Source organism: Gasterosteus aculeatus, chromosome 1 (genome assembly GCF_964276395.1).
Source record: "Gasterosteus aculeatus chromosome 1, fGasAcu3.hap1.1, whole genome shotgun sequence".
NCBI lineage: Eukaryota > Metazoa > Chordata > Actinopteri > Perciformes > Gasterosteidae > Gasterosteus > Gasterosteus aculeatus.
Genome location: NC_135688.1, coordinates 8,686,706 through 8,699,508, shown reverse-complemented (window position 1 = coordinate 8,699,508; position 12,803 = coordinate 8,686,706). Strand labels below are relative to the sequence as shown.

The 12,803-nt window shown below is 44.6% G+C and overlaps 1 protein-coding gene across 2 annotated transcripts in view; it reads right to left on the bottom strand.

Annotated features, from left to right (window-relative positions):
- LOC120821767 (cGMP-inhibited 3',5'-cyclic phosphodiesterase 3A) overlaps positions 1-12,175 on the bottom strand; it is a 34,560-nt gene extending 22,385 nt beyond the window's left edge. For both annotated transcript variants that reach the window (XM_040180765.2, XM_040180774.2), the window contains exon 1: positions 10,060-12,175. In XM_040180765.2, coding sequence (XP_040036699.2) covers positions 10,060-10,968 — 909 coding nt within the window. In that variant the 5' untranslated portion in view covers positions 10,969-12,175. The remainder of the gene's footprint in view (positions 1-10,059) is intronic.
- Between the last annotated feature and the right edge of the window lie 628 nt (positions 12,176-12,803).

Sequence of the window (12,803 nt, the reverse complement as noted above, 5' to 3'; positions counted from 1 at the left end):
GCTCCAAACCTAGTCAAACATACACTGGAGGATGTTCGAGACATCGTAGAAAGGTAGAACCATTTAGCGCAATGCACTGGAGAAATGAAAGATATGGTCTATGACAGTAACATTGTCAACGTTTTCCGTGGAATATTAATGAAATCACCATGGCCGCCGCTAATGAGGCTGTTGAGCTCTGAAGATGGTGTATTCATGGCTAACAGAATTAAAGCATATTATAGTCAAAGTGCTTATCACCTGTGCGTTTTAGTGCATTGCTTCTGCATAAATGTGCACAAGCTGTAGTCCAGGAATAATGGGCCTCCATTCTGCAAGCATCTCCCGCTAATCACAGATTTTAACACTCATTCCATAGTAAATTACCTCATTTCAGAGCCTCCATGGCGGTCTGTCCGGCCCGATGGGGACGATGCACCGATGCGATTTCACGTTGTGCAATTTGTTAGCTAATTCGCTAAAAAGGAACAACTAACACACGTGTTATCGCCACCCGATCCAGACGACTTGCCTAATCAATACTGTGCATGTGATCCTCTGATCAGAGATGAGGATGATGAGAGACGGCTCACTCGTTATTGACCTCCGTCGTCGGCTCTGGAAAACACGATGGCTGCGTCTGGAATTGATAACGTAAGTAGCTAATAATTGATTTCACTAGCGTAGGTAGCAAACTAGCAAACATTATACTGTGAAAATTTGTCAATAGATTAAAAAAGAAAATTCTATAGCATTTATTCACTGTTATTCAACCGTATGCGTTTATGTTTCACAAAGAGTTTGTCCATTGATCAATGATAGCAACCATGTTATTATGGATGATGAACAATTACATATAAACAAAGTAGAAATATTAAAAATTAAAGCTGATTATGGCCAAATATTTCTGGCCTGTTTGATAAGAAATACTCTGTCCCCTGCACATATGTATTTGATAAACCTAATTAATGACCACTCGCTAAGCAGTCTAAGGGTGGATTGATTAAGTAAGAACTGAAAGATAAAACAACATGACAAAACTTTGTGCATTCAATTTAAGTTAAAAAAAATTAAAAAATCATTAAAAAAATTAAAACTTCTATGTCTTTTGTGGAAGTGTGTTTAAAAAAGAAAAATTGTGTCCATGTTCAAAAAAAAGAAAATGTATGTGAAATACCTATAGTTATAGCTATAGTTAACTAGCTGCCCCTTTTAACACAGTGTCCAACTGTTACAACTAAGCATGGCCATATTCCAACAAATTCCACATCTGTAGTGCTGAAAGAAGCCGGACCTTAGTTTGGGTACACTGGGATGATTGTGAATTCAGAGAAGACATATCAGGACTGAAGCCTGCCAACAACACACACACGCATATCAACAGTGTCTTACATAACACAGTGAGTGATGGCAGCTGAGGACACAACAATACCGCCATTGGCATTTGTCCTGTAAAAGTTGGACAGAGAGGAAAAAAAAACATGTGTGTGTGTGTGTCTGTGTGAGAGAGAGAAAATGAAAAAGGGATCTTTTCTTACTACGAATGCCCCTGGGCCGAGGCATAATATCACCCAAATAAATCCTGCAGTTCATGTTCATGTCTTTATATTTAATCACAAAGACTATGCACTGCAGCTCCAAACTATCAATTAATGCACATACGTTATTTTCCTCAAAACTATATTCAATTATATCAACTATATTTCAATACTCATTACTTCAAAGACAGTTCATACTTGAACATAAAGTAAGGAACCTTTGAGGTGAAGTGGTGGGAGGTTTGTGTATTGTCTACCAAAGAGGAGGCGGCAAAGATTGAATCAATAAATGATGGATTTGAAACCAAATTAAAAACATTTTACAAATAAATAATAGTATTAGTATAGTATAGTAGGGACTTCTGGTGTACGTTTATCTAATGGCTGCTTAGCTTTAATCGGAATTTCGGTTGACGTGTTCTAAAAAAAAAGCTCAGAACACGGCCTAGTGTTACTTCCAGTATATAAAGATCTGACAACAGATTTAGGGATAAGATTCCTACCCAGTGTTTTGATGATAAGCTATGAAATAGACATACTAGGTTAATCACATTGCGTCACAAAGGGCCATTTTGTTGGTAACTAATGATGCATGTGACAGCGTGTGATTGGCGGAACAAATATTGAAATCTAGAATCTTGTTCATTTGTTCGATGTAACTAATTGAGTCCATTACATCACCTGTCAGAAAATAAGGCAATTTCATATCAAAATGTCCCAGGCGAGTTATTTTAAACATCAGAGAAATGTAACATTGCATTATCTCATCTTATTCGTCCCCTTAGCCATCATTCTAACCTGTTGGGCCCCGTTTCAAAGGAGCAGGTATGCTGGAGTCTCTCATAGGGATACTCCCCTTTCAAACACAGTAGAGCGTATTCATATGTCCAGATGACTATGGGTAGACTTGTCCAAACACGGACAACCTCCCGCAATTGCAAGCTGGATGTACGTCATCAATTTGTGTCTGCAGCGAGTGTGTGTGTGACGTATGTGCATGCATTATGAGGGATAATGGAAGGGAAAAACACTCCCAGATGCATGTGATGCAATTATACCCTTGATTATCTGATTGGGTAATCTACATGCTGGAGGCGTCCAAGGCAAACACACTGCCAGACTGTTGACCGAGCATAAACCACTAGGAAGCACGTGCACACTCACACTCACACACACACACTCACACACACACCTGTATTTCAGCAGTGCTCAACGATGCATGGATATAGTAAACACCAAACTGAAAGGCTGAGATGAAAGCAGCATTGATTTGTATACTCCAAAGAAACCGTTTTTTATTTGAGGGTCTTCTCTTTATTGCATGTGCGTGCGAGGGAGAGGGAATAATTGTTTTTTCCATGGGAGCTTGGCATGGAGGAGAAGAACAGAAGAAAGCTAGCAGCTGGTTGTATGGTAACATTTGAGACAAAAGCACATACATACGAGCCTGGCAGCATGGACTGAATGTGTGTGTATGTGCCTGATTGTTTTAATCTATGTGTGTGTGTGTGTGTGTGTTCGATTTGCAACACCATACACCGCTTGACTGGGTTAGTGAAATAATCCACAATGACATTTCCACTCGATCTGAATAGAGGTCCTGCTTCACGAGGACACAGCACATCTGGGAGCGAAGGCCAGGCTTGGTGTGTGTGTGTGTGTGTGTGTGTGCAGTAAAAAATACACAATGATACATTTTAGATTTACACATATTCTATAGTATTGATTAAAACAAGAGAAAACAGGTTAACTCATATTATTGAGTGCTTGGTGGAAAGAAATGATGGCATAATCTCTTAAATGTGGCGTTAAACACACAGTCCCGTCATCGATCGCATGAGAGCCTTTGGCAAAGATGTTTTGGGAACAATCATTTTCAGTAGACCTGCAGAACTCCAGGGTTAATAATTTAAAGTTAAAGTGAGCTCAGTAAACATTGTAAACGCAAGTTTATGATCTAAATCGCTAGTTTCAGTTCCTCTTCGATACAGAAATGAATGATGGCCCCATTTAGTGTACAATATTCCGTAAAGCAGGGTAGTCTTTGGGGCGAGGCTACGTTTGGTTTGCCAGTTTCACGACCGCTATCAAATAAAAATAATACTTTTGTTCTTTATAGCGCTTTTCTGGGTAGCCAAAGAGGCTTTACAATGTAAATCTAAGTAAGGGGAAAAGGCGCTTACGTCGCCTCTGCTTTGTCCAAACATGGTCACTTCCGTTTCCTTGTTGCCAGGAGCCAAGATGGCGAGAGCGCAATCCGAGATGGCCACAACAAAAACGCCAGTCTCGAGGATTCAAAACGGGAGTCCACAAACATTGACTTCTTTTATGATGACTCTGGATCATTTAATTTACACACGTGGCGTCTGCTCTGGCGAGTCCAGCGGGGTTTCAGAAGTTGTTTTCGGCCGTGTCTCGCTTTTGGAATACGGTTTAATGAAACTGTGACCTAAATAATATTGTTTCGCAATTAGATGGGAGTGCTTAAGTTTAAATATAAATAATCTCACTTATATGTAAAGAAAACAGAGGTTTGGAGAAACTATCGTCATACAACGCAAGATATTTAAGGCCAAAGGCAGAGTTTTTAATTGGTTTTACATTTAAATGAGGTTTCTTACACATGGCCTCCGAAATTGTGTCACTGTGCGATATTACTGAATAAGTAATGTCCTCCTCTGCAAGATCAGCTAGAATTGCTTTTACGCTGCCGTTATTTTATCTTTTTATTATGTTCAAATCCAATGGAAATACCAGAACATATACAATGAATGTATCCTGCTTACAAGAGGAAATGAGATTAGATTATAATATCAATGTGCATCAAAACAAGCCATCTAGTGCGACTCTTGACTTAACTTTTAACACTTTTTGTGAGACAATGGCACAAAGGTTTATGGCCTGAAGCTGCTTGTTTACAGGATAAATTCTGTGTTGCTTTTCATGGAATTGGATGACTCTTAAACAATGAACTCAAACCGGTAGGATTCTTTAAGACAGGCAGCTCAGTCAGGAACACTGTGGTTCTGTTACGCATCCTCCCAGGTAGCTGCATCATTACTTGTCATCATCATCAAATCGCATGTATGCATCTTTTCTTGCAGGTCCGCCTTAAGTCTGCGAAGCAAAGGCACAGCTGTCAAAGCACACACAGCAGTAAATGCCAGCCATTCCTGCATGAAACAAATACACGCCGATTCTAGGGTAAACAAACTGGCCGTGCTGTTCCCCGACTGTCCACAGAATAACAAATGGGTACAAATTGAAAATTTCCCAGTGAAACGGATTTACTCAAAAACTAAAAACTTCAAATGTCATTACGAGTAAAGTCCTCACAGAGAACCGTCAGAGCCGACGCGTTTACTGTGACGAGAACCAGGCAGACGTGCACACGGACGTATGGACAGAACCCCCCCCCCCCCACACACACACACACCTCCCCCTTTTCACCTCTGACCAAGCATATTTTGGAGCTTAAACACGCCATTGAATCAAGTAACAAGGCCATCCTTGTCCAAGGGCCACCAAACCTAACAGCCAGGAGGGAAGCCACTGTACGTGTGTGTGTGTGTGCGAGCGAGTGTGTACAGTAGTGGCCGGGCCGGGTTAAAATTATTTGCTGCAGCGTTTCAGGCCACTCTCTCATTCACTCACGCACACACACTGGGCCTCTCCTGTCACTGGGGACGGGGACGGGGACGGGGGGGGGGCGGGGGGGCTTATTGCATGGGAGCCGTGTTCGGTCACGTGGAGACAAAAACACACAAATATAAAAAAAAATAAAAACACATTCATCAATGCGAACTTGCCTCATCGGTGTCGTCCGCGAGTCCGCGTCACAGCTCGCGGCGACGGCGTGTGTGGAAGCGAAAGGAAGAAGGGAGGTCGGTGGCGGGGACGAGACAGTTGTCCTTTTACCAACAACACTTCTGCTGCGCTTGGCAGCGGAAGCCCTCTCAGTCCCCCCTCCTTCCCCAACCCTCCCGTGCAAATCTTTCAACGCTCTCCCTTTCCCCTCCTCGCCTCCCCCCCTCCCCCTGCTCCTCTCTCACGCATAAGCTCGTTAGGTCCCCTCAAGCTAGTTTGTCCACCGACCCCCCCTCCCCCACCCCCCATCCTCCTCCTCCTCTCTCACACACACCCTCACTTGTCTATCTGACTGCTGCTTGGAGCTGGATGCCGCCCGTGCTCATTCCAGTGCGTTCTGTTCCTTCAATCCCTTATTTTATGAAGCGGCCTTTCTCTCGTTGTTTCACTGTGTCTGTCTACCTTCCTGCGTTTCTTTTGAATGGAACGATCCATTGAAGAAGGCCACACAGATCTGGCAACACAGACCGGGCTTCTGAATTCAAACCATGTTTTCTCCTTAGGCATGAAATTATGCACATCCGACTCGACTTCTCTCCCACCTTTTCTCTGCTTAACGCCACTCTTTCATTGCCTTACTGCAGCAACAAACAATCAAGAGCCTCTAAGAGCAGTTGGTATTTGTGGCACTTTTGGGCCGTTAGCGATCAACCATCTTTTTTTACTGAGAAATGAACACCGGGGGTTTGGTCTGTAAGTCGGTATGTTGGATTGACAGGGGCCATCTCTGATGTTGTGTGCTCCATACTGGATGTGGAGGATGGGGAATGTCTTGTGTGGTTTTGTACGACCAACTTGTGACCAATCTTGTGAAAAGATACTCCCCATCATCTCATCGAAGGTATAATGAGCCTCAATGTTACACAAAGTCAGAAAGCTCCGGCAACGAGAACAGGTTGCGTGTCTCCCTGGAAAAGTACTTGCGTCAATGCGAGAATGTGGGCCTTCCCTCAAATAGACATCGCCCCCCCCCCCCCCCCCCCCCATCCTCTCTCATTCACACACTGTATATGATGAGGAGATAATGAACATGTTATGCAACGTGGCCTTATTCAAGGTCTGACCTCCAAATTGAAATGTATTCATCTGTTTCACTCTGCTACGGCATTATACTTTGACATGTTTCCATTTGTAGTGAAACTTTCTTAACACACCTTTTATGGCTTTGGATGAAACAAGTGACTAAAAGTTAACATTTCTGTTTTATTTTGCTGTGACTGTAAAATAGCTTTTTTTTTAGACATTCTATTTATGGTTATTTTTGTCTTGTACACATAGAGCGCCTTTTAATTGTAAGTGACCCAAAAAACACTATCAGAGGCTTCCCCCCCCCCCCCCCCCCTCACAAAATCCCCATTCCACCGAGACCCCGAGGCCCTAAAGCTCGAAAAGCAGGGCCTCTGTCTGGAGTTTGCCCCGAAAGATCACAGTGGAGTAAAACAGGTCAAATTAAGACTCAACTCTGTCTGGTATTGATGTTATCGAAACATCTTGTTACGTTTATATAACACTGTTTAAGTACAGTACAACACCAAAACAAAGAAATCCCTCTCAACTGAAAAACAGAAGTACAGCAACATAGGCGACGCTGTATTCCAGCTACCGGTCGGGCAGAGTGCCTCTCCTGCCTCTGGCTCGGCACGCTGCGCCAGCCCGCTTCATAAATACTGCACAAAAAAAAGAGCCCGCTTCTCTCAGGTACAACTGCACTCTGGAGAGCGTCATAATCTACAGCACAGATAAACTGTACCTACAAACTGGGTGTGTTTGTGTGGCAAAGAGACTTTGGGAAAGAAGGAAATGACAGGTTTAAGGAGAAAGAGAGCGAGTAAGTGATCTGCTTTGTTAAATGTCTGTCTTGTAACAACGGTACAATCATTTCAGTCTGACAACGTGTGCCGTCGTAGGAGGAGGAATCGCAACATGTGATATATGCTCCTTAAATGATAAATCATTATGACTGTATTTCTTGATTTCTTACACTCTGGGTTTCGCCCTCATAGGGTGGTTTGTTGTGCAAACTGGGGTTGTGTTGAAAATCCTTTGTTCACTAATCAATAGTAATAAACCCTCCAAAGCTTACTCCATAGTGAGGAAATGTTTGACATGAACAAATATAGATTTTCCGAAAATGTTGTAATAATAGTAAAGGCAAGAAGTGCAATATGGCGTATTCTTAAACATGCAAACTTTTCAGGACAATGGGGCCTTTTCATTAGACTGAAGTGGTCATTCACACACTGTATGAACACCCAGTCGTGTTTTGAGAACTGACAAAAGGTTTCAGGGGGATTTTCCATTAACAAACAGCAGCAGAATGACAAATGTTGGCAACTGAATGGTGAAGAAAGTTTAACATCTAGCAAGGTAAAATACCATAACAAAGCTAAAAAGCCCAAGATCTGTCAATGTGCCAGAAATTAGAATCTTACACCTTTCTGGAATATTGGCAGATCTTTTTAGGTAATTCTATATTATATAAACTGTAAAAAATGAATTAATTGTTTGGAAAATGCCACAATTTTGGTCATCTTTGAAAAGGGTGCTATCCCGTGTGCGCGTTCCCCTCTCTTTGTGCACCACATCAATCTCCATGTTCCTCTCACTGGTCCAACAGATTACACAGTGAGGCTACGGGAGCACACGCACTCAGCATCTGGTCGACATTGAGGTATTTTAAGTTTTAAAGTTCAATTTGTCATCAGTCTTGTTGCAGACCTGATAGGACCGAGCAGGTAATGGAGCTGTTGTAACAGTGCAGATTGTCCACTAAGTCAGAGTTCCCTGGATACCAATTAGCAATGAACAACCAGGCATCCAAAGTCGGACAGCTAATGTGGGATCATCGCTAGTCGAATGAGGGAGAGAAATCTGTGAGATGGGACCACATGTGTGCTTGTGGTCCCAACAGTGAATAATGAAAGGCGAATGCATGTGAGCAGCCACAGGATCACCTAAAAAGACCAAACATACAGACTAGGACACGCTATCATAAAAAGCACAATTCTAATTTTGTTATTTTTCATAAAAATCCAAATCTATGACCGTTGCCAGACGGCACCGTGAAAATACATTGACACTCAGCCACACTTCATTTCCTTCTTTAGTCTCAAAATCATCAAATGAGATGAGGGTAACAGGGAAAAGACCACTGTCGTCAGTCTACAGCTCCATGGGTGAGTATGACAAATGTATCACATGCACATGCATGTGTATGGATTACCATCTCTAGTTGTGAGCTCCTTGTTCATTCCCAATGGAAGTATTGGTGTTTAGCTCATGTTTGTCACCAGAGGGCAAGTGCACATTCTGGGGCGAAGATAGCAGGACAGTAACCTTCGGTGCAGGAGGAATCCATGGGTGTGAAAGGATGATTGGCGCAAACATCGCTAGAAGGAACAAAGGTCAACTCCCGGCCATGAATAAGATTATATCCGAAAAAGGATTTGATATGTTTTCCGTTCAATCCAAATGTGAGATGCTTATAGATGCTGCTCTCACAAGTCAGGCCCAAATGCTAATTAATGTTGGATGCCTACTTTTTTGTTTAAGTAATACATTTACTGCTTTAAGTTTCCCTCCATGCATTTGTGTCATCAAATTGATTATCATGACAGATTTCTGGTAACATATCCTGCTGTTCTGATGCACGTTCAACCCTGTAGGACATGCCGAAAATCTGAACATTCAACTTTCTGTCAAGTGGTATCCTGAATCCAAGGTTGGTAGGGGCACAGATTAGGCTCAACATTTTAGTCAATCAACACAATCAGGAGTGAATCACAATCACACAGGCTAGATGCATGCTGATTCACTTACAGGAACATTACAAAAACATCTTAGCGAAAGATAAACCAACACACATATGTTCCCGAAGGTGAAATAAGTGCTATTTTGGGATGTGAGCAGAGTGTGCTTCAAGCTGCAAGTAAGGACATTGAACAAGTATTCGGGGCAGAGCACATCCGGCTCATTCATGGCTTTTTGGTCACATCAAGCTGAATTTTTGTAATGGGTCCCAAAGTAAACATGTGAACTCATCACTGCGTTCTCTGCTGTTACCTCCAGAACCAACAACCGGGATTCTTAGGTTTCACATTAATGAATACATCAGGGTAGCAGTGTACTGTTCATGTTCTTATGGGGACGAACTTGAATCAATTGGCAATGTCCCATCGCGGCCAGCACCCAGAATGAAACCGAACAAAATATGCACATGTGACCTCATACCTATGTGCTCGCGCGGAAACACGCACACGCACGCACGCACACGCATTCATTTGCTCTCGCGGGCGCACGGTGACTTGGCCAGCTGTGTGCATGTATGTTCCATGCATTTGATTCTCAACAGCACAACGACGACCGAATTAACAGCAGTGTTAGAGGAGAACCGCTGTGCGACCACCAGAAATACTAGAACGGGTCTGTGAGCGTGTGTATGAAGCACACACATGTTTAGTAGCATGATAAAGTGTGTTATTATAACAATATGTGTTACCCCGGTTGGGCCGTTTGTCGCGAAGGAAACGCGCGTAAAGGTGTCACACATCGCCGTCCCCGAAAGAGAGCCGAAAACGTTGCGGGTTTACAGTGGCCGAGAAGGACAATAAGAAGGGGGGGGGGAAAGGAACCCGTCATGCTTTGCCTCAGACGTCCGGAGCGGGACGCGTCTTACCTGGTCCCGCGGAATGCAAGGCAGCGAAGTCCTGCGGTGGGACTTGCTGTTGCTCTGACTGTGAGCCATCATCTCCGAGGCCGATATGGAGCTGGACCTCCGTCTCCTTTTGAAGACAGGGATGTCCTCCTCCTTCGCCCCGGTCACAGAGCCACAGCACCCCGTCCCGCTGGTCCCTGGGGCCGGCCGCAGCCGGTCAGCATACCTCGCAAGCAAAACCCCCAGCAGTCCCAGCAGGTAGGCCAGGTAGGGTCTCCAGCTGGCCCGCAAGCTGCCCAGAGAGACGACCGACGCTGCCCTGATGACGCTGACGAAGACGACGATGGACACTCCCTGACGCAGCCGGACAACCAGCAAAGCCCCGCTGCCCAGGCAGCCGAGGACTACCAGGGTCGCGGGGTGGGACAGCAGCTGCTCCTCCTCGGCGCCGCGCAGGAGGAACTGCGCCGCGGCTTCGCCCAGGAGGCACACGGCTAACAGGAAAACCGCGGTGCGGATGAGCACCCCGCAGCGAAGGAGGTACAGCCCGCCCCAGAAGAAGGCACATGCGAGTGCGCAAACGGGGTGCACGCAGTAGCACGCAGTCACCAGCAGCTCCGCAGCGCAGCCCGCGTTCGAATGAAGACGAGAGCCGGAGCCGCTGCTATTTCCGTCGCTGCCCGCATCCCAGTCGACCAATGCGAGCAGCAGAGCGAGGATAACAGAGACGGAGGCAGCGCAGAGCGCAGGCGACGCTCCTCGACGCGTCCAAGTTGCGGCGAGTGTGTGCCACGGCGAGTGGGCCCCCGCGTCCCGGTGCGGCGGGGTGACACATGTCTCCGCGTGGCCGTTGCGCTCCAGAGCCGCCCGGGGTCGTTTTTCGTGGGCACTTCTTGATGAACCTCTGTCGCCGTCCGCCTCCAAGGCCATCGCGGTCAGTCGGGCGGAAACGTTGCGCGGGCCGGCCGGGGAGACGAGATAAGTAGTCCCCGTGTCTGCGCCTCATTCCGTGATTCCCAACGGGACGGGATGTGCGCCGCCGGCAGCAGAACAGCGGTCAGCAAGGATCGGCTGCTAAAAACAATAAAGTTCAATAAACTTAATGATTGGATTCTCTCTTTTGAGTTGTGTGGTTCAGAACTTGCCCGTTATATTTGGTCTGCTGTTGTTTTGCAGACCCCTGACTTTTTCACACACCCAGGCCTCTGCTTAGACTCCTTCTCACAGTCTGTCTTTCGTCTTTCCCTCCCACTGGTCACTATAGCCCTGAGTGTGTGTGTGTGTGTGTGTGTGTGTGTGTGTGTGTGTGTGTGTGTGTGTGTGTGTGTGTGTGTGTGTGTGTGATGCCTGAGGCACGTGTCAGCTCTTCCGCTTGTTTTTGTTCATTCTGCAGGCCGATGTGACTCGGTTCGCAGAGGACGGTTGTCATGTTTACATGTCGATTTCCAGGATAGAAAGCAGCCCACGATGTGCATTGACTATAATAATCATTTAATACATTCTGGAGGATCACCACTGAGACTTACACAGAATATACCACTTAGCAACCAGGTTCAGGTAATATTTAAAATGTATATCTGTATCAATTCAGGAAGCTACTGATTTTCCTCCAAAAATGTACTCTAAAAAAAAACCCAAACTAAGGTTAGATCCACAATCCTACAAAGAAGAGAATTTGGCTGTAGTAGTAATCATCTTGTTACGCATGATATATGTATCTTTTTCCTGGATTAGAATGCTAAATCCCTTCATCCTCTTCCCCCTGTGGCAGAATGGCCAAGGATAAAATAGAAGCCTCCACCTGTTTGCCCTACATTTGATGTGAGGATTTAAAATGATGCACTGCAGTCGCATAAGTCTGTCATCTCTTCACGTACTATTATTAATACAACTAAATCAAATAAAAGTCCTCAAATGGTAAAGAATGCTGCAGCTAGAATTTTGAGCATTTTCTAAAACTAGAAAATTTGGCAATTTAAGACCATCACTAATTTTAACATGTTGATCTAGTCTGTAAAGACACCAAATTGACTTCTTGTGCTAGAAGGGGAAGCCTTACTTTGCATACAGTTTTGTTCTTCCTTGTCTGACAGAAGTCGTTGTATTTGGTACCGACTGTAAATCGTCTATAAACACATTTGAGAAATTGTGTCGTATTAATACATCATGACACGTCATGACAAACTGCGATAGATCCGAATTGCTGTCGAATTAATCTGTCAAAACATCTGTGCAATACAGAAGGTACATTCATTTTGTCGCGGTGAAGCAGAGGAATAGTGTTTTAAACACAGCAGCGTTAAACAACATGGGTCAGTGGAGGGCAAAAGTTTGAGTTATCCCATCAGTACACAAAGCGGATATTCACCAGTTCAAACTGTTTACTCTCATTCCAGCTCTGTAAAAAAACAGGTTGGCATGTCAGAAAAGGTTCAGAGAGGCAAACGAAAGCCACGAAACCCCAAATGAGTTGGAACTTTTGTCTACGGTTTGGGAACCCGTACGAATAAAGAAGAGGCCTCTAGCAGTGTTTAGGCCATCAGCCCGAACACACCGTTGATACAAACATCCATCGATCTTTGCCTTCAGAGATGTTTTCCAGACGCGTTTCTCCAGCTGCACAAAGGAAGTGTTGCAACAATGTCATTTGTCATTGTGAGGTGCTTGAAGACGACTGGACGTGAGTGTGTGTTGGATGTGGTTTGCTTACACAACCACACTTGGACATTCGGATGTAGACAATGTGCTGCACCGTCGTCATCAAC